This window comes from Rhinatrema bivittatum, chromosome 1, assembly GCF_901001135.1.
Source record: "Rhinatrema bivittatum chromosome 1, aRhiBiv1.1, whole genome shotgun sequence".
Taxonomy (NCBI): domain Eukaryota; kingdom Metazoa; phylum Chordata; class Amphibia; order Gymnophiona; family Rhinatrematidae; genus Rhinatrema; species Rhinatrema bivittatum.
In genome coordinates, this window is record NC_042615.1 from 386,820,190 (window position 1) to 386,838,186 (window position 17,997).

A 17,997-nucleotide genomic window follows, 5' to 3' on the forward strand; every position below is an offset into this window, starting at 1 on the left:
CTTTCCTTCTTCCTGCTCCCCCCCCCCCCCCCCCCCGTGACCCGGAACAGGAAGTGATACGCGGTGCGCGGGAAGGAGAAAGGGCTGTGCCACAGGAAGTGATACGCGGTGCGCGGGAAGGAGAAAGAGCTGTGCCGTGTGGAAAAATGGTGGCGGCAGCAGCATCGGCCCCCGAGCAATCGGGAAAGGAGACAGCAGCGTGAGCCTCCCATGGCCCATGAGTTTCTTCTTTCTTGGCCTGCGGGGGCTGGAGGAGGAGGCTGCTGCAGCTACCATTTGTGCTCGGGGGGGGGGGGGGGGAGAGGAAGTGAGTGAGAGAGAAGCAGCCAGCCAGCCTGTGTGTGATTGAGGGAAACTGGTCAGAGAGCTGGTGTGTGTGTGTGTGTGTGAGACAATGAAAGTGACTGGTCAGGGAGATGACTGTGTATGTGAGAGTGTGAGACATTAGTCAGGGAGGTGACTGATGTGTGTGTGTGTGTGTGAGAGAGAGAGAAAAAGCATGGAAGTGAGAAATCTGGGTATGTGAGAAAGCATGGGCGTAACAAGCCTGGTGTTGTGGAGGGGTGGAGTGTGTGTTTGTGTGAGAGAGAGCATGGGAGTGGGAAGCCTGTGTGTGTATGTGCATGCATGAGAGAGACTGGTTGGTAAGGTGACGGTGAGTGTGAGAGAAAGAGACTGGTGTGTGTGAATGTGATTCAGGGAATGAGAAGCCTGTGCATGTGGAGAGAACAAGCATGGGAGTGAGAGACTGGTGAGTGTGCGTGTGTGTGTGACAGAGAGTGAGAAGCCCATATATGTCAGTAGAACACGGGAGTGAGAAGCCTGTGTGTGTGTGTGTGTGTGTGTGTGTGTGTGTGGCATGAGAGAAACTGTTCAGGAAGGTGACTGGTGTGTGTGTGTCAAAGACTGTTTGGGAGATGATTGGTGTGTGAGAGACAGAAACTGGTCATGGGGGCATGACTGGTATGGTGTGTGTGTGAGAGACATGGGCACTAAGGAAGAGGACCATGAGTATAGAGCTTAGCTTCTACTGCCGCTTCTGGTGTGTGCCACGGGCTGCATGGAAGGGGGAGTAGGAGAGCTGCTGGAGGGGGTAAGTAAAGGTGGCTTTTTAAGTTTATTTTTCTTGATTGACTGCCATTTAATTATTTAATATTATGTGATGTCTGCTTTTTTGAAATATTTTATTGGTGTTTGGAGAATGTTTAATAGTTTTTATGAGTTTTTAATTGTTGGATGTTATTCTGTTCATAGCTGTTTTGAAACATTTATTCTGCTTATTAGTATAGTTTTACAATTATTTCTGTGTGGGGATCTATAGCTGCTTGCTAGTTCTGTTTTCCTAATAAGAAGTGTATTGGTTTTTAGGACCGATGTAATATTTGTAGTGTTGCCTTTTCATAGATAGGGTTGCTCCTGTTTGTGTGTATTCCATAATACAGATGTAACTGTGTGCGGATTAGTTTATGTGCATTACTACAGATCCTGGGAGTATGTTAGGTCAGTTCTGTGTCTGTTACCGAGATGAGATATTTTACTAGTATGTAAGCGTTTGTATCAGTCTTATTTGTTGTGTTTTCTCAAGAGGACATGCATTGGTGGTAAACTGCTGTCTTTTCATAAGTAGGGCTATTGAGCCTGGAAGTAGAAGGAGTTTGAGTTGCTGTTACTGAGATGACACCAGAACCAGAATATCTTTTTTGTAGGGTGAGTTGTATGGGGAATGTCATAATTCTGCTTTACATCCATTATTGTGGGTCAGGGGGGTTCCCGTGGATGCAAACTGTACTTTTACATCTAGCCCCGTGACGATCATGGGTCAGTGTGTCATGCATGTGAGAACCATCTGTCAGGTGTGACCCGACAGAAAAAAGGTTGAGAACCACTGGTCTATTAGACAGGTAGGTTCAACCCTCCTGTGGTTTAAATCCTGAGATGCCTATGCTGCACAGTTTATAAAATACCAGGATAAATCTATGTGTGCCCACTTACACACGCAAATCCAGTACCATGAATAGATTTGACAGTTAGGCTTCCTGTGTGTAAGTTAACACTCAAAAGTTTCATCCTCCAAGTATCTTCAAAGCAAACTTACGCATATGTAGTTTATTTTGAAAATTCTGGCTAAAGTTGCATGCACAAGTTATATGCAGATTTTGGCTCTATTTGTATAGATATTAAATGATCCTCCCTTTTATCTTTATTGATTGTTTTTTTTTCTTGTAATCAAATATCTCAGTTCAGTTACTTGGAAAACCTTTTGAGGTTTGGTGGGGAAATTTAATGTAGTGTTTTCTTTTTGACTGAATATAGAGGACAAATAACATGCATCTATTTACAGAGAATTTTATGCAGAGAAAAAATATTAACCTAGGGAACTTTTCCAGAAAATGTTTTCCAATTCATACATTTCTGCCCCCCTCTTGCTGAGGACTGATGCTTAGGGGCCTTCTCTGTTGTTCCCACTCTGTGCATGCTCTCCGTAATGCACTTTTTCTGCTTGTGCAGGACCCAGGACTGTGATTCACCCTAAAGCCCGGATCATTGCGGAAGCCGGACCCATTGTGATCGGCGAGGGAAACCTGATAGAAGAGCAGGCACTCATTATTAATAGGTCAGTACAGCAGCAGACTTTCTGTATTTCTTCTTTTTTTGTTTGGTGTGGTTAAAATAATTTAAAAAAATAATAAAATAAATATTGCTGCCTAAAGCAACCAGCCTGAGTTCTCCACAAAAGCAGATTTTTTTTTGTCCCTTATTGCCCTGCAGAGTACAGAGTACATTGGCTCCCCATCCACTATAGAATACAGTACAAGTCACTGACCATCATCCATAAAACCATCTATCATAATACCTCAATCCAACTAACAATCCCACTCGAACCCCATTCTTCTAACAGGCCGATTAGAGCCGCACACAAAGGAACTCTCCAGGCACCCCCGCATAAATCAGTCATGCACAAGTCTATACAAAAATGAGCAATGTCCTCCGCGGGACCACAACTGTGGAACACACTTCCCGCAGATCTTCGACAGGAAAAATGTTTGCTCTCCTTTAGAAGGAAATTGAAAACCTGGCTATTCTCCCAAGCCTACCCCTAATAAATTGAATAGAACTGTTTATGCTTGAACCACTTAATACACCATTGATTAGCATAGATGGTTAACTATCTCGTTATACTCTTAGGAGAACTCTGTTCAAACTAATTCTTCCTCTTTCAATTGTCTTGTTTTGTAATCCCTGTTTATTGTAACTTTCTCTCTTCTGGTTATTGGTTTCCCTTGGTTATACTGTAAACCAGTACGATAAGACATTGTCTTGAGCATCGGTATAGTAAAAAGAATCTAAATAAATAAATTGTGCTCCCAGACATGTTTCCAGGAAGCTGCAAAGGCTCCTACCTGAGGAAGTCGCTGCCACCTATACAGCCTGTTCAGGTGTTCTGACCTGCAGCTGCCTTGAAGCCCACTTACTGGGTTCTTCTTTCACAGAGTCTGTGCTAGAAAACTGGCTCCAAGCTTTCCATCTGCTAAAGAGAGCACCCACTAACCTATGAGCTCCATAAAATCACATCATTTTACTTAGGCTGTTGAATTCCCTCTTCAACCAGAGCCCATTTTCTGGACCATCGAACCCCCCCCCCCCCCTTCCGTTACCATTAGTCTGTTCCCTCCTGCTTGCTAGGTAAAAGATTTAATACTAAAAATGCAGAGTAATGCAGTTAGGATGCAAAACCCAAAGGGAAAGGTACAGTACTGAAGGTAAAATTCTTCTAAGCACAAAGGAAGAGCAGGATCTGGGGGTAATTGTTTCTGATGATTTTTTTAAGGTGGCCAAACAGGTGTATAAAGCAACAGTAAAAGCCAGAAAGATACTTGACTGCATAGGGAGAGGAATGGTCAGCAGAAAAAGGGAGGTAATGTTGCCCCTGTATAGGTCCCTGTTGAGACCTCCCTTCAATACTGTGTACAGTTCTGGAGACTGCACCTTCAAAAGGATATAAACAGGATGGAGTCTGTTCAGAGGGTGGCTACTGAAATGGTCAGTGGTCCTTGTTCTAAAGCATATGGGGATAGACTTAAAACTCTAAATATGTATACCCTAGAGGAAAGGCGAGATAGGGGAGATAAACAGACATTCAAATAACTCAAGGGTTTTCATGCACACCAGGTGAGCCTTTTTCAATGGGAAGGAGGCTCTAGAACAAGGGGTCATGAGATGAGGTTGAAAGGGAGTAGACTCGGTAGTGGATGCAAGGAGCAGCCTCCCAGTGGAAGTGGTGGAGACAAAAGCAGTATCTGAATTCAAGAAAACATGGAATAAATACAGAGGATCTCTAAGGAAGTGATGAGAATTATAATGCTAAATTGATTGGATGGATGGGCAGACTGGATAGGCCATACGGTCTTGATCTGCTGTCATGTTTCTATGCTTCTGTGTACAATCTGGTGGCTCATGGTAGTTCTATGAAATTGGGGATAGGAAATAGTACAGTACAAAGAAAAGACAAATGGAGCTTTGTAGGAAGGAGCAAAAAGTAATAAAATTGTGATCAAGCTTAGATGCACAATCTTTATTTAGATTAACACTTTTTCTAAATAAGTGATAACATGGTCTTACACAATCTTAGATGGTATTTTTATATTTTTTTGGGGGGTGGGGGAAGGAGAAATTGGCTTACAAGGTGTCTTTCTGCTTCTATGGTCTTTCAGCTCAAAAGGGAACCAGCCACAATAGGCATTAAGGCCCTATGAACCATCATTCCCGACTCCCTGAGGTCCCGTAGCCCCCCTTCCATGTAGCTTACCCATCACAGCTCTGTAATTGAGAGGCATGGTGCATGCTTTCTTCCTTGAACCAGGCTGTTGCACGATGGATAGGGCTTCCCCTTTCCTGAGGGGGCTGTGAATGCTGCCTCTGCAATATCCTCCACACCGGCTGACTCAAGGAGCAGAATTCAGGCTAAGGAATGGAGCCCTGATCTCTCACATGGTGGCTGCTGTAGTAGAATTGTAGTGAATAAATTATTTTGTATTTTTACTTTCCTAAAGTTGTGTATCACATTGTTCTTCTTGCAGCTACCCAGAAAATATAATGCCAGATGCAGAAAAACCAGACCCAAAGCCAATGATCATAGGAACTAACAACGTGTTTGAAGTTGGCTGCTGTATCCTTTGAGACTGATTTAGTCAATTGGCACCTCACTGCTGGTGGTGTTATATTTTTTAGTAATGGACTGCTTCTGATTGCTTGTAGCAGTGGAAGATGAGATGTGAAAATGAAACAGATTAACCTTTTTTTGCTGAGTGATGGAGAGTTTCATGCTATGTAGCTGGAATTTGTTTTAGGACAAACTAAGTAGATTCCTTTGTAGCATATATTTCATATGTTTTATTATTCAAAGGCATAAAGTATATACTAGAAATTTATTCATTTTTTTCAGTAGTTGGGATGCATTCTGAAGACAGCGATAGTTCATTAGAGGATGGTCCTAGCTGGTATTGGAGTGTTGTGCAGTTCTCTCATGGTTTGGGTTGGGGGGGAGGAAAACGTGGCAGATGATGTTATACAGTGACGCTTTGATTACACCCTTAGGGCTGGTGCTGAGAGTTTGTAATGGATCCCCCCTAGATTGATTGCTGTGAGCAAGAGGGATTGCTTGTACTGTTTTGTGTGACCTGTAACTAATATTGTAAGGGGAGAGAGAAGGAGAGGACCCCTAGTGCCATGAATGATGGTTTTTGGGTTTACCCTTTCTTACTTCCATCTCAGTCATGTGAGATTGAGGTTATTTTGCCTGGTGAAGTTTAGATTTTGGATTTTTGTAATTTAACTTCATTGTGTTGTATTGATATCTTTGCCTCAGCTGACTCTTACAGTAGTGAGAGTAGGGAGTGAAAGTTAATTGAGTGTTAGGGTCATTATTTATGGTTTGGTATTGTGTTGTTTTTTTTTTTAATTGTTTATGTATTTATGAAATTTTATTTAAATGGAGAAATTACTTCCCTGATAATTTCATTTTCCTTAGTATAGACAGATGGACTCAGGAGCAGTGGGTTTATGCTCCCCTGCCAGTAGATAGAGATGGAGGAAGCTGACATCACAGTATACATAACCCTGCAGTGACCCCAGCCTGCCAGTATTCTCTTCAAAAGCAACTGTGGACAGTCTAGCAAAAAACTTGATTAAAAACAGATAACCAGAACTGTAGTCAACCAACTATAAACACTGAACTCACATAAGTTTCTAGATTCCCCAAGCTAGGGACTGGATGAACACTTACCAGTAATCCCTTGTGACCCAGAGCCCACAGGAGAACTATTGACACACTCGTGTGGTGGCCCAGGGCAGGAAGCTGAGTCCATCTGTCTACACTAAGGAAAATGAAATTATCAGGGAAGTAATTTCTCCATTTCCTAGCGTGTAGACAGATGGACTCAGGACCAGTGAGATGTACCAAAGCTGCTGCCCGGGGTTCAGTCAACACCACACGTGCAAAGGCTGCATCTTCCTGGGCCTGACATCCAGACAGTAAAACCTGGAAAAAGTGTATAAGGAGGACCACATCGCAGCTTGGTAGATATTGACGGGAGACAACAGATTAACCTCCACCCCTGACACTGCCTGAGCCCTAGTGGAATGGGCCCTAACCTAAGTAGGCAACGGCTTTCCAGAATCCAGATACTTGGCTGTGACCACCTCCTTAATCCAATGAGCTATGGTAGCCCGCAAAGCAGGAGCACTCTGCTTACTCCCGCCATGGAGAATAAACAGGTGATCCGTCTTTCGAAAAGACTCTGAGACCTCCAGATACCGCACAACAAGACTCTTAACATCCAAGGAGCGCAAAAGGCGAAACTCGTTCACATCCCTGATCTTATCCAGGGATGACAAAGAGATGGACTGATTCAAATGAAAGTCTGAGACTATCTTGGGCAAGAAAGTTGGAACAGTATGTTGCTGTAACGCCCCCGGAGTCACCTGAAGGAATGGCTTATGGCAAGACAAGGCCTGCAGTTCAGAACTCCGATGCATAGAACATATAGCCACCAGGAACACAGTCTTCAAAGTCAACAAACATAAGGAAGGCTACAAAGTGGTTGGAACGTAGGGCCCGCCAAATTAAGACTCCACAATGGAACCGGTAACCTCAAGGGAGGCCTAAGGTGCTTCACTCCCTTCAAAAATCAGGCCACATCAGGATGAGACTGCAAGGAAATGCCATTCACCAGGCGTCTGAAACAGGCAAGAGCCGCAACCTGCACCTTCAAGGAATTAATGGCCAAGTCTTTATTCAAACCATCCTGCAAAAACAAAACAGATTGAGAGGGATCGTAACTGAACGAGGAAGAACACCCCACTCCTCACACCAGGCCTCAAAACTTTCCAAACCTGCACATAAGTCAAGGAAGTGAAGAATTTGCAAGCGCGGAGTAAAATGGCAATCACCACAGAGGAATAACCACGCTTTAACAGGTGAATTCTCTCAAGGGCCAAACTGTGAGACAGAATAGAGTCTGAACCTCATGAAGAACCGGTCCCTGCTGAAGCAAATACATAAGTGGCAGAAGACAAAGGGGGGCCTCCACCATTCGTTGTCACAAATTTGCATACCAACGACGCCTGGGCCAGTCCAGTGCCACCAGGAGTACTAGCCTCCTGTGACCTTTGATCTTGCAAATTATCCTGCCCAGCAAGGGCCATGGAGGAAAGGCATAAAGCAATCTTTCTGGCCAAATCTATACGAGAGCTTCTATTCCCAGGGACCACGGATCTCTCCTGCGACTGTAGAAACGAGGAACCTTCGCATTTTGAGAAGTCGCCAGCAGGTTTAGGAATGGAAGGCCCCAGCGACCCACAATCAGCTGAAATGCCTCTGCTGACACTACCCACTCTCCTGAGTCCAGGCTCTCCCTGTTGAAAGAGTCTGATATTTTTGTTGTCATTTCCTGCAATGTGAGAAGCCGAGATCATCTGCAGATAAGTCTGCCCATTCCATCAGCTGGTCTATTTCCTGCAACACTTGCTGACTCTTGGTTCCTCACTGGCGATTGTTATAGGCCACTGTCGTCGTGTTGTCAGACATCATGCGAACCACTTGATGCCACAGCCTGTGGCTAAATGCAAGCATGCCAGCCATAACTTCTGGGCCTCCAGGCAATTGGTGTTCCAGCAGAACTCTTCAGCATTCCAGCACCCCTGGGCCGTTAACTCCAGAAAGTGATCCCCCAACCGTGGAGACTTGCATCTGTCGTGAGTACCAAACAGGCCAGAGAGGACAAGGGAACTCCCTTTCTCAGATGATTCTTCTGCAACCACCACTGGAGGTGGGAGCAGATTTCCATCGGCAACTGGAGCTGAACCTCGTAATCTTGACTGCGGTTTTGAACGAGATAGCAGAGAGCGCTGAAAAAGACTCATATGCACCCTTGCCCATGGCACCACTTCCAGGATAGCTGCCATCAAGCAGAGTACCTGTAGGTAGGATCACACTGTCTGTGTATGGTGTTCTTCAACTGATGCACTTGAGATATCACTCTGGATTCGAACTTCCAGTAGGAAAATGCTGTCCTGTCCCGTGTCAAACCGGACCCCCAGATACTCCAACAACTGGGATGGTTGCTCTTGGTTAGGTTCACCACCTAACCGAAGTCCTGCAATAAGGAGATCACCTTGTGTGTCACCAGGCAGCTCTTGTCCTGAGATTTGGCTCCAATCAGCCATTCATTCAAATACGGGTGCACGAGGATGCCTTCCTTTTGCAAGGCTGCCACTGTCACCATCATAATCTTAGAAAATGTTCTGGGAGTGGTGGCTAAACCAAAAGGCATCACCCGAAACTGATAATGGCGCCCCAACACTGCAAAGTGTAGAAAGCGTTGGTGTTCCAATCGGACGGGAATATGACAGTAAACCTCTGACAGATCCAAGGAGGTCAGAATTCCCCCAATTGCACTGCCATTATTACAAAGCGTAAGGTTTCCATTCAAAAATGAGTCACCTTCAAGTGACTGTTGAGCCTCTTGAGATCCAAGATGGGGATGAAAGAAGCCTTCCTTCTTGGGCACAACAAAATAATTGGAATATCGCCCCCATACTTTGAGACGTGGGCACCGGAACCACAGCCCTCAGTCTGAGGAGCCTTAGAAGCATGACCTCCACTGCCTGCTTCTTCTGCAGGGAGTGGCAAGGGGACATCATGAACATGTCCCGAGGAATACTGTGAAATTCCAGTGCATACTCTTTGTGTATCAATTCCAGGACCCACTGGTCGATGTGATCTTGACACACCTCCAATAAAAGAGAGAGAGAGAAATACCTCTATTTCCTGTTCTGGAAGGTGTGTCTGCAAACCTTCATTGGGAAGCTCAGGAAGGTCCACCACCTGAGCCCACTCCTCTTTTGGGCTGCTGAGGACGAAAGGGCTAAGACCTACTGAAACACCAAGTCCACTGAAAGGTCATCCCTCTGTAGGGACGAAAATGCCTGGAACCCGGAAACTACTCCTCATACCAAAGGGGTGCTGTAACTGTTTCTTATCCTTCGGCAATTGAGACACTGGAGACTCACCTCACTTACTGGCCAGTTTCTCCAACTCGCTCCTAAACAAAAGTGAGCCTTTAAAGGGCATCTTGGTAAGACTGGCTTTGTAAGCTGTGTCAGCTGACCAATTTTGCAACCAGATTTGACACCCAGCCACTGTCCCGAAGCCACTCCTCTGGCCGAGGTCTGGACCAAATCCCAGCCCATGTCTGCTAAAAAGGCAGCAGCAGGCTCCATAACCGCTCTGGAATTCCCTCCAGACTCATCAACCTCCCAAGATCGCCACTAGGGTGCAACAGGAGGCAATCTGTAATTTCATTGCCACTGCCTCGAAGGCTTGCTTAAGAATAGTCTCAATCCTTCTATCATGTACATTCTTCAAGGCTGTTCCTCTCTCTATGGGGATAGTTGTCCACTTAGACATGGCACATACCAGAGCATCTACTTTGGGAAAATGCACTCTCTCATAGCCAGATCCAGGGGGTTCCAAGGTCTGATACCCTTTAAAATTTGCCTCTGGGACATCCCATTCCAGATCAGTCAATTCCTGGATGGCATCCATTACCGGGAAAAAACAAGGCTTTACGTAAGGAAACCAAAATGGGATTCTTTCTCTGCTCTGACATTGCATCTGAACCTGGAACACTCAGCTGTTTCAAGGTCTGGGAAATCAGGGCCAGCAGTTCATCTTTATGAAAGAACCACAACATGGTTCGATACAGTTCCAGCCCTGGAGGAATTTCTCCATCTTCCAGAGAATCAGGATCAATATCATCAGCAGCTGGGTCCAGACCAAGCCCAGAAGGAACAGGAGATGGCCTCACAGAACTACCCTTGCCAGCGGAGGAGCCAGTCAAGGGAGAACCAGGATCTGGTGTGTGTGTGTCCGTCCGTCCCCCCCCCCCCCCCCAGTCAAGACCATGACCAACCCATCATCAGAATGAGAAGAATCAGGCTTAGCAAAATTCAAGGCAAACAACTCTCTCTGAGCGACTGAGCAGTGCTGACACAGGTTAGAAGCCAGGTCAGGCTGAAAAGCCCAAATATGTCAGTCAAAACAAATAGGCTTCTTGCTTACCGGCACCATTGCTGCGGTAAACATGCGTCTGAATGGCTTGCGCTTAAAAAAAAATGAAATGCGCCTAGAAGAAAGTGCACGCACAACCTGTGCATCAAGTTTAGCATGTAAAAAATGTTTGTGCGCGTAAAAGCGCATCCGGAAACCAAGCACACAACACGTGCGCAGAGCTGACACACTGCGCAAGTTGACGGCCTATGGAGGGCAGTAGAACACGCACAAGAGCACGTGAAAACGGCTGCCGTGGCCTACCGCATGGTGTGCAAGAAAAATCTTAAGTGCGGGGCCTAGCCCACTGGGGGCTGCTCAACTTGCCAGGCTGCCTAGTTCTCCAACCCCAACGGGAGCGAGTGAACACTGGCATGGTGCACTGAGACTGGAGGAAGTCCTGAAACCCCTCTAACTGTCTCTGATTCAGGTAAAACCTTCTCCTCTTTCTTTTTCAACCTTACCTGAGCGTAGCACTTACTGGCTGAGTTCAGAGATGGTCTCTGGCTGCGAGGGGAGAGCCACGCTCGGCCTCCTGTACCCACTGCCTTTCAGCTGAACTAGCAGCTAAGTCCACGCCGGGAAACCCAGCTACTGGACCAAGGCACACCTCTGAGGGACCATGGAAATCACCTCAGTGATTATCAGTTGGGGGGGGGGGTGCCTATAGGTATCACCGCAGGAGAGCGAGGCTTTCTTTTCCTGAATTTAAAATTTCAGATTTCTTCATTCAAACAGCTCAAAGTAATCCCCCAAAGGAAGATGCACGTCTACCATCTGCTGAAGACAGAGAATACTGGTAGGCTGGGGACACTGCAGGGTTATATATACTGTGACGTCAGTTTGCTCGGTCTCCATCTGCTGGTAGGGGAGCATAACCCACTAGTCCTGAGACCATCTGTCTACCTGCTAGGAAATGTGTAATTTTGTAATTTTATATTTACGAAATGTATATCCATATGCTGCAAGCTGCTTTGAGTAGTCGAATGAGACTAAATGTGTGGGATATACCGTATTTTTCGCTCCATAAGACGCACCTGACCATAAGACGCACCTAGGATTCAGAGGGGGAAAATTTAAAAAAAAAAAAAATTGTGCTAAACCGGCTCTGCGTCTGGGCGTCTTATGGAGCAAATTAGGGGAGTGCATAGTTTTTTTTTTTCTCCCCATTTTGTTTTCGGGTCTGGGGAGGGCCATTTCGGTCCACTCCCCAGATCAGAAAATTTTTCTTTCTGTGGGAACCCCCAAACCCCCCCCCCCCCCCCCATCCCAACCCTTTAAATTAACAACCTCCACCCCCCTGACCCCCCCAAGACCTGCCGAATTAATTTCCTGCAACCCCCCACCCTCCTGACCCCCCCAAGACCTGCCAAACGTCCCTGGTGGTCCAGCGGGGGTCCAGGAGCGGTCCGGGAACGATCTCCTGGGCGTGAGCCGTCGGCTGCCAGTAAACAAAATGGCGCCGACGGCCCTATGCCCTCACTATGTCACTGAGACCGACCAATAGCAGCGATCGGTCTCAGTGACATAGTGAGGGCATAGGGCCGTCGGCTGCCAGTAAACAAAATGGCGCCGACGGCCCTATGCCCTCACTATGTCACTGAGACCGACCAATAGCAGCGGTCGGTCTCAGTGACATAGTGAGGGCATAGGGCCGTCGGCGCCATTTTGTTTACTGGCAGCCGACGGCCCACGCCCAGGAGATCATTCCCGGACCCCCGCTGGACCACCAGGGACGTTTGGCAGGTCTTGGGGGGGTCAGGAGGGTGGGGGGTTGCAGGAAATTAATTTGTCAGGTCTTGGGGGGGGGGGGTTGTAGGAAATTAAGTCGGCAGGTCTTGGGGGAGTCGGGGGGGTGTTTGTTAGATTTTTGTTTGGTTTTTTTTTTATATTCGCTCCATAAGACGCACATACATTTTCCCCCCACCTTTGGGGGGAAAAAAGTGCGTCTTATGGAGCGAAAAATACGGTAGGTGTAAGAGAAAACAGGAATGGTGAATAAAATAGAGAATATCATAACTCCTTTGTATCGCTCCATGATGTGACCACATCTTGAGAATTGTGTGCAGTTCCTGGTCATCGCATTTCAAAAAAGATATAGCAGAATTAGAAAGGTACAGAGAAGGGTGACCAAGATGATAAAGGGGATGGAACAATTCACCTGTGAAGAAAGGCTAAAGAGGTTAGGACTCTTCAGCTTGGAGGAGAGACGGCTGGGAGAGATATGAAAGAGGTCTATAAAATAATGAGTGAAATGGAATGAGTAAATGTTAATCAGTGGACATACAATGAAGTTACTGGATAATACATTTAAAACTAATAAGAGAAAATATATTTTTACTCAACGCATAATTAAGCTCTGGACTTCATTTCCAGAGAATGTGGGAAAAGATATTAATATAGCTCCATTTAAAAAAAAGGTTTGGACAAGTTCCTGGAGGAAAAGTCCATTAACAATTATTAAGCTAGAGTTGTAGAGATCCCCTGCTTATTCTTGGGATAATCAGCTTAGAATTTATCTACACTTTGGGATCCTGCCAGAGACTTGTGACTTTGATTGGCCACTGTTGGAAACAGGATACTGTGCTTGTTGGACCTTTTGGTCTGACCCGGTATGGCAAATCTTATGTTCTTATGTAAGATGAGATCATAAGAAGTGGAGGGCATTCCCAGTAGAAGGATGGAATGTAACTAGCTATGTGTTTGTTGCTGAGAATCAACTTAAATCTCCAGTAGTATCTCTATCTTAAAATCATAGAACTTTATTTCTCTCAATATAAATAGCTATTTTTATTTTAGAGAAAAGACCTCAGTATTGGCAAGAGATCCGAAAATTCAGAAACTGCTTTAAAGCCAATTGTTTCAGTCACCGGTCTTATATAATCTTATTTTTATTTTAATAAAATTATTCAAAGAAACTCCTTCTTGTTTGGTTTTTATAATATATTCTTGTAACGGTGTCACTATGATTTGATGTTAACCTATTATTTGATGAATTACTGTTGACAATATTTATCTTGGTTGGAAAAATTACACTCCTTGTAACTCAATTCTTATTTGCTATTTTATCCACAGTCACAACTTGAGTGCCAATGTTTTTACTTTATATAGTCCTTATGGAGTTATCATATTTCTCCAAAGATCGTGGCCATTTGCCGCTGTGCCCGGGATCGCGGGCTGGCCGGCCGGTGTGCGTAACCTACGCCAGCCAGAGGCAGGCGCAACTTAGCAGATAACGGTAAGGGGAGGTTTTAGGTAGGGCTGTGGGGTGGGTTAGAGAGGGGAAGGTGGGGGGGTGGGATGGAAAGTTCCCTCCAAGGCCGCTCCGATTTTGGAGCTGCCTCTGAGGGAATGGAGGAAGGCTGCGCAGCTCGGCGCGCACAAGTGTGCACGCTGACCCCAGATTTTATAACATGCATGTGGCTGCGCGCACATGTTATAAAATCGAGCATAGATTTGTGAGCGCCGGGTTGCACGCACAAATCTACGCCCTCGCGTAGGTTTAAAAATCTTGCCCTTTATGTACATTAGACATGGGTTTATGCATGTAAATAGTTCATTATAAAATTGTATGGAATTGTAGGCATAAAAATATGCACATAACCCGATTTCATGCATACTTTTTTGCACTTACAAAGAAGAGGTATTTGCAGGAGGCGGAGCTTAGGTTACGCATACTTGTGATTTTTAAAAAGCGCACACAGATTAACCTGCACAAGTTACACCCTGCAAAGAGGAGGTGTCTCTTTGTGCATGTCTTTCACAGAATTTTCAAGGTGAATGTAGGTGCATGAGTTGGCTTTTTGAAAGTTGATTATAAATTATGTGCACAGCTGCTGTATAAGACAGGTGAGATGTTAGAAAATTGCCCCTGCCTGGCCGCAAGCCCATGAGGGATCATACAGCACACAGACTTTTATCCTAGGTGAAAAAGGCGCCTCCTCCCTGCCGCTATGTCTATTTTCTTTTTTTCCTCTTTCCATGGGTGCTAGTGTACTCTCGCTCAGCCACCCACACACAGAGCTGCCCAGAATCTGCGTGCGTTACGCCAGCTAATGTGAAAAAGGAGCCTGCCCCAGTAGTTTCCTTTTGAGAGTTAGTTACAAACGTGTGGCATGAACATGCCCATGTACTTTACAACTAACTCGCCTGACTGTGGCTGGGGCTACATTTTCACTTCTTTCCACTTCCAGAATGGATTTCTGTTAATATTTTATTTCCTGTTTCTCTTCCTTGTTCTTGTCAGACTAAACTTCAGGTTGGCTTTGGTTGTTTTTGGGGTTAATCTAGCCCCATTCACTTTGAAAAGGGGCATGTGGAGTATCTGTGTCATGCATTTGGCCGAGTCCAGGCTGTTAAGTTTGCCCTAGTGCTCAGATGAAACTTGACCCTCATATTTTTTCCTCCCTTGCTTGCTCAAGATGCTGGCCCCAGGTGATGCAGGTCCCCTGGCTACTTAATCGCTGAACCCTTCAGTGTACCCACCTGTGCCAGCTGAGGGTCACTCTGGGCCCTGAGCCCCTGGGCCTAAGCAGTCACCTGGAGGGAAATGATTTGACCTTGTCTCCTGAATGTGTTTTCTTATCCCAGGGTTTTGTTTTTCCAAATCAAGTGAGTGACCATGGCAGCTGGCCTTGTCATGAGATAACTGCCTGTGCCAGTAACTATCCTAAGCTAAAAGTGAGTGCCGTTATTTGGTCATGCCTTCTACCAAGGGCACTGTCACTATATGAGCACAGAATAAGGAGAAAATAGAGCTCTACCTCTAATACTTTTATTTTTCCATGTTTTGAATTGCCACATTGGGAGCAAAATTCTTCAGGTTTCTCTTGTTAGCTAATGCCTGTTGATGTTAGCCAGTACTGTCATTTTATGCTTGCGTTTGAATAATAACTGTCCCATGGGGTCAGTCTTGTTGCATCTCATATTTCCTAGACCTGGCCAGGAATTAAAAAAAAAAACAAAACCCCAACAAAACTCCCCTGAAAGGCCGTAACTTTGTATTTCCTTTAACTGTGAGTCACAGCTTCGGAAGCAATGAAGATGGGTGACAACAACGTTATTGAATCAAAAGGTAAGCCTCATCAGCTGAGAACAATGCACGAGTGTTTGTTTAAGCATTTAACCAGGATGTCTCATGTAAGTCCCAAAGAATGCTCTTTACCAAGGAGTCCTGGTACAAGGTGAGCTGCCCGTTCACAATTGCTGTACAGAATACTAGAAGCAGTTGCCAGCATTTGGGATCAGTTGTGCCCTTGAAGACTGGAATTCAGCCACTCCCTGGGATGCAGGAGTCCAAGCTGCAGAGTCTTCTCCAGTTTTAGGAGATATTCAGGAACGGTTTTGTCGAAGGTTAAGCACCAAATGCTGTGTTTGCTACCTAGCTGCTTCTGGGACTTGTATCAACCTCTGGCACTTCCATTCATCATTAAAGTCCAGTTGTCTGTGGTGCTGGCTGGAGGAGTGACAGCAAAAGAGTCTATCCTGCAGCCAGAGCCTTTCAGAGAAAAAAAAAGCAGTCAATAGCTCTTATATCCTAAAAGAAACATAGATATTTATGTTGTGGCTTATCTTGGGCTGTGAAGTGTTTTGTAAAATTTTAGATTCATTATTTTGTTTGTTACAGTTCAATAGGGCAAAACCAGGGTTCGCTCGGTGACCCAGAGCCATCTGGTAACGATATTGAGGAGGCTTAGCAGCATTTGTGTAGCTCCTCTTGAGTATTTCAGTATCTTTGCAGGATTGCAGACTATGTGCCTACCATACCTACACCCCAGACATTGGTGCCATCATCATCTAGCCTGCTTCTGATGGGTCATCTGACACACGATGAAACTCCACAGGCCGTATAAACTGCCGACTGACTTGGAATCTGCTTTCAGCTATGAGCCTGTATGTTTTTATGTTATGCGATTAAAAAAAAAAAAAAAAAAAGTGAAATCCACCAAAAATCTTGTAAATTTAGACTAAGAGCAGCAAAAATCTCCACAAATGAACTGTGTGACAAAACCGAGGCAGCTGCTGTTGCTCCGGGGTGGGGTTAATAAATCCTTCTCCCTGTTTATGCCCAGATCAAAGTTCCTGTATTTATAATCCTAAGCAGCTGGTTTGACCTGGAAATTAGTTTCTTTGTTGAAGGTCCATCCTGTTTTCACTCGGATACAAAAGCATTTGGTGAAATTGTACCCCTCCCCCCCCCCCCCCCCCCCCCCCCCAATTTGTTATGCAAGTGTGAACAAAACTGTCCTCTGAGCAAATGTTAAGCATCATGAAACAGAAAGTGTTTTCCTAGCATGTAGCAGATGGACTCAGGACCAATGGGTATAGTGTATTCCTGATAGCAGTTGGAGACGGATCAGATTTCAATCTGAAGTAGCCCTAGTACATTACCCCTGCAGAAAGTGCAGCGCTTCAGTATTTTCCGTCTCCATAGCAGTTAGGGACTCTTACTCTCACGCTGTGCAAGCGTGCATATTTTTCCAAAGAAAACCAAAATAAGACTACAGAAGGGATTGTCTCTCAACTCCATCAAGGTACAGGTGGCCGCATTGTCATGCTACGGAGCCAAGAGCGAGGGCGGCACCATAGCCTCTCACCCAGATGTCTCCCGCTTTCTGAAAGGAGTCAAGCAGATATGACCTCCCCTAAAGTGGCCGGTGCCTCTTTGGAACCTCAACCTGGTCCTAGATTTCCTAGCAGGAACCTCCTTCAGACCTCTCCGTGGCCTGTCTCTCCGACTATTAACATTGAAGACAGCCTTCCTGCTGGCAGTCTGTTCGGCCCATCATATATCCGAGCTACAAGCACTGTCCTGCCAAGAGCCGTTCCTCAGACTCACCCCAGGAACCATCCAGTTACTCACAGTTCCGTCGTTCCTCCCCAAAGTGGTGTCTCACTTCCATCTCAACCAAACCATCTCGCTACCATCGCCAGATGAGCATAAGAATGCGGAAGAGGCTCGACGTCTTCGCCATCTCAACGTCGGCAGGCTCCTAGTCCAATACCTGGAAAGGTCAGAATCCGTACGAAAGATGGACCATCTATTCCTCTTTCACAGCGGGAAGAAGCAAGGGGGAGCAACCATAGTCCGCTGGATCAAAGAAGTCATCAAGGTGGCCTACATAGAAGCAGGCAAGCCACCGCCTTTACAAGTCAAGGCCCATTCTACTAGAGCCCAGGAAGTGTCCTGGGCGGAAACCAAGATGCTGTCACCCGCCGAGATCTGCAGAGCGGTGACATGGTCCTCCATCCTCACCTTCTCCAGGTTTTATCGCCTGGATGTTCAGACTCGGGAGGAAACAGCATTTGCAAGGGCAGTACTAAGTGGGTCACGGGCAGCCTCCCACCCGGTTTGGGAGTAGCTTTTATACATCCCATTGGACCTGAGT

General features: G+C 45.7%; 1 protein-coding gene across 3 annotated transcripts in view; it reads left to right on the top strand.

The window, feature by feature from the left end:
* DCTN6 (dynactin subunit 6) overlaps nt 1–17,997 on the top strand; it is a 70,207-nt gene that overhangs the window by 10,869 nt on the left and 41,341 nt on the right. For all 3 annotated transcript variants that reach the window (XM_029601445.1, XM_029601436.1, XM_029601451.1), the window contains exons 3-5: nt 2,509–2,614; nt 5,079–5,167; nt 15,636–15,683. In XM_029601445.1, the coding sequence (XP_029457305.1) occupies nt 2,509–2,614; nt 5,079–5,167; nt 15,636–15,683 (243 nt within the window). The remainder of the gene's footprint in view (nt 1–2,508; nt 2,615–5,078; nt 5,168–15,635; nt 15,684–17,997) is intronic.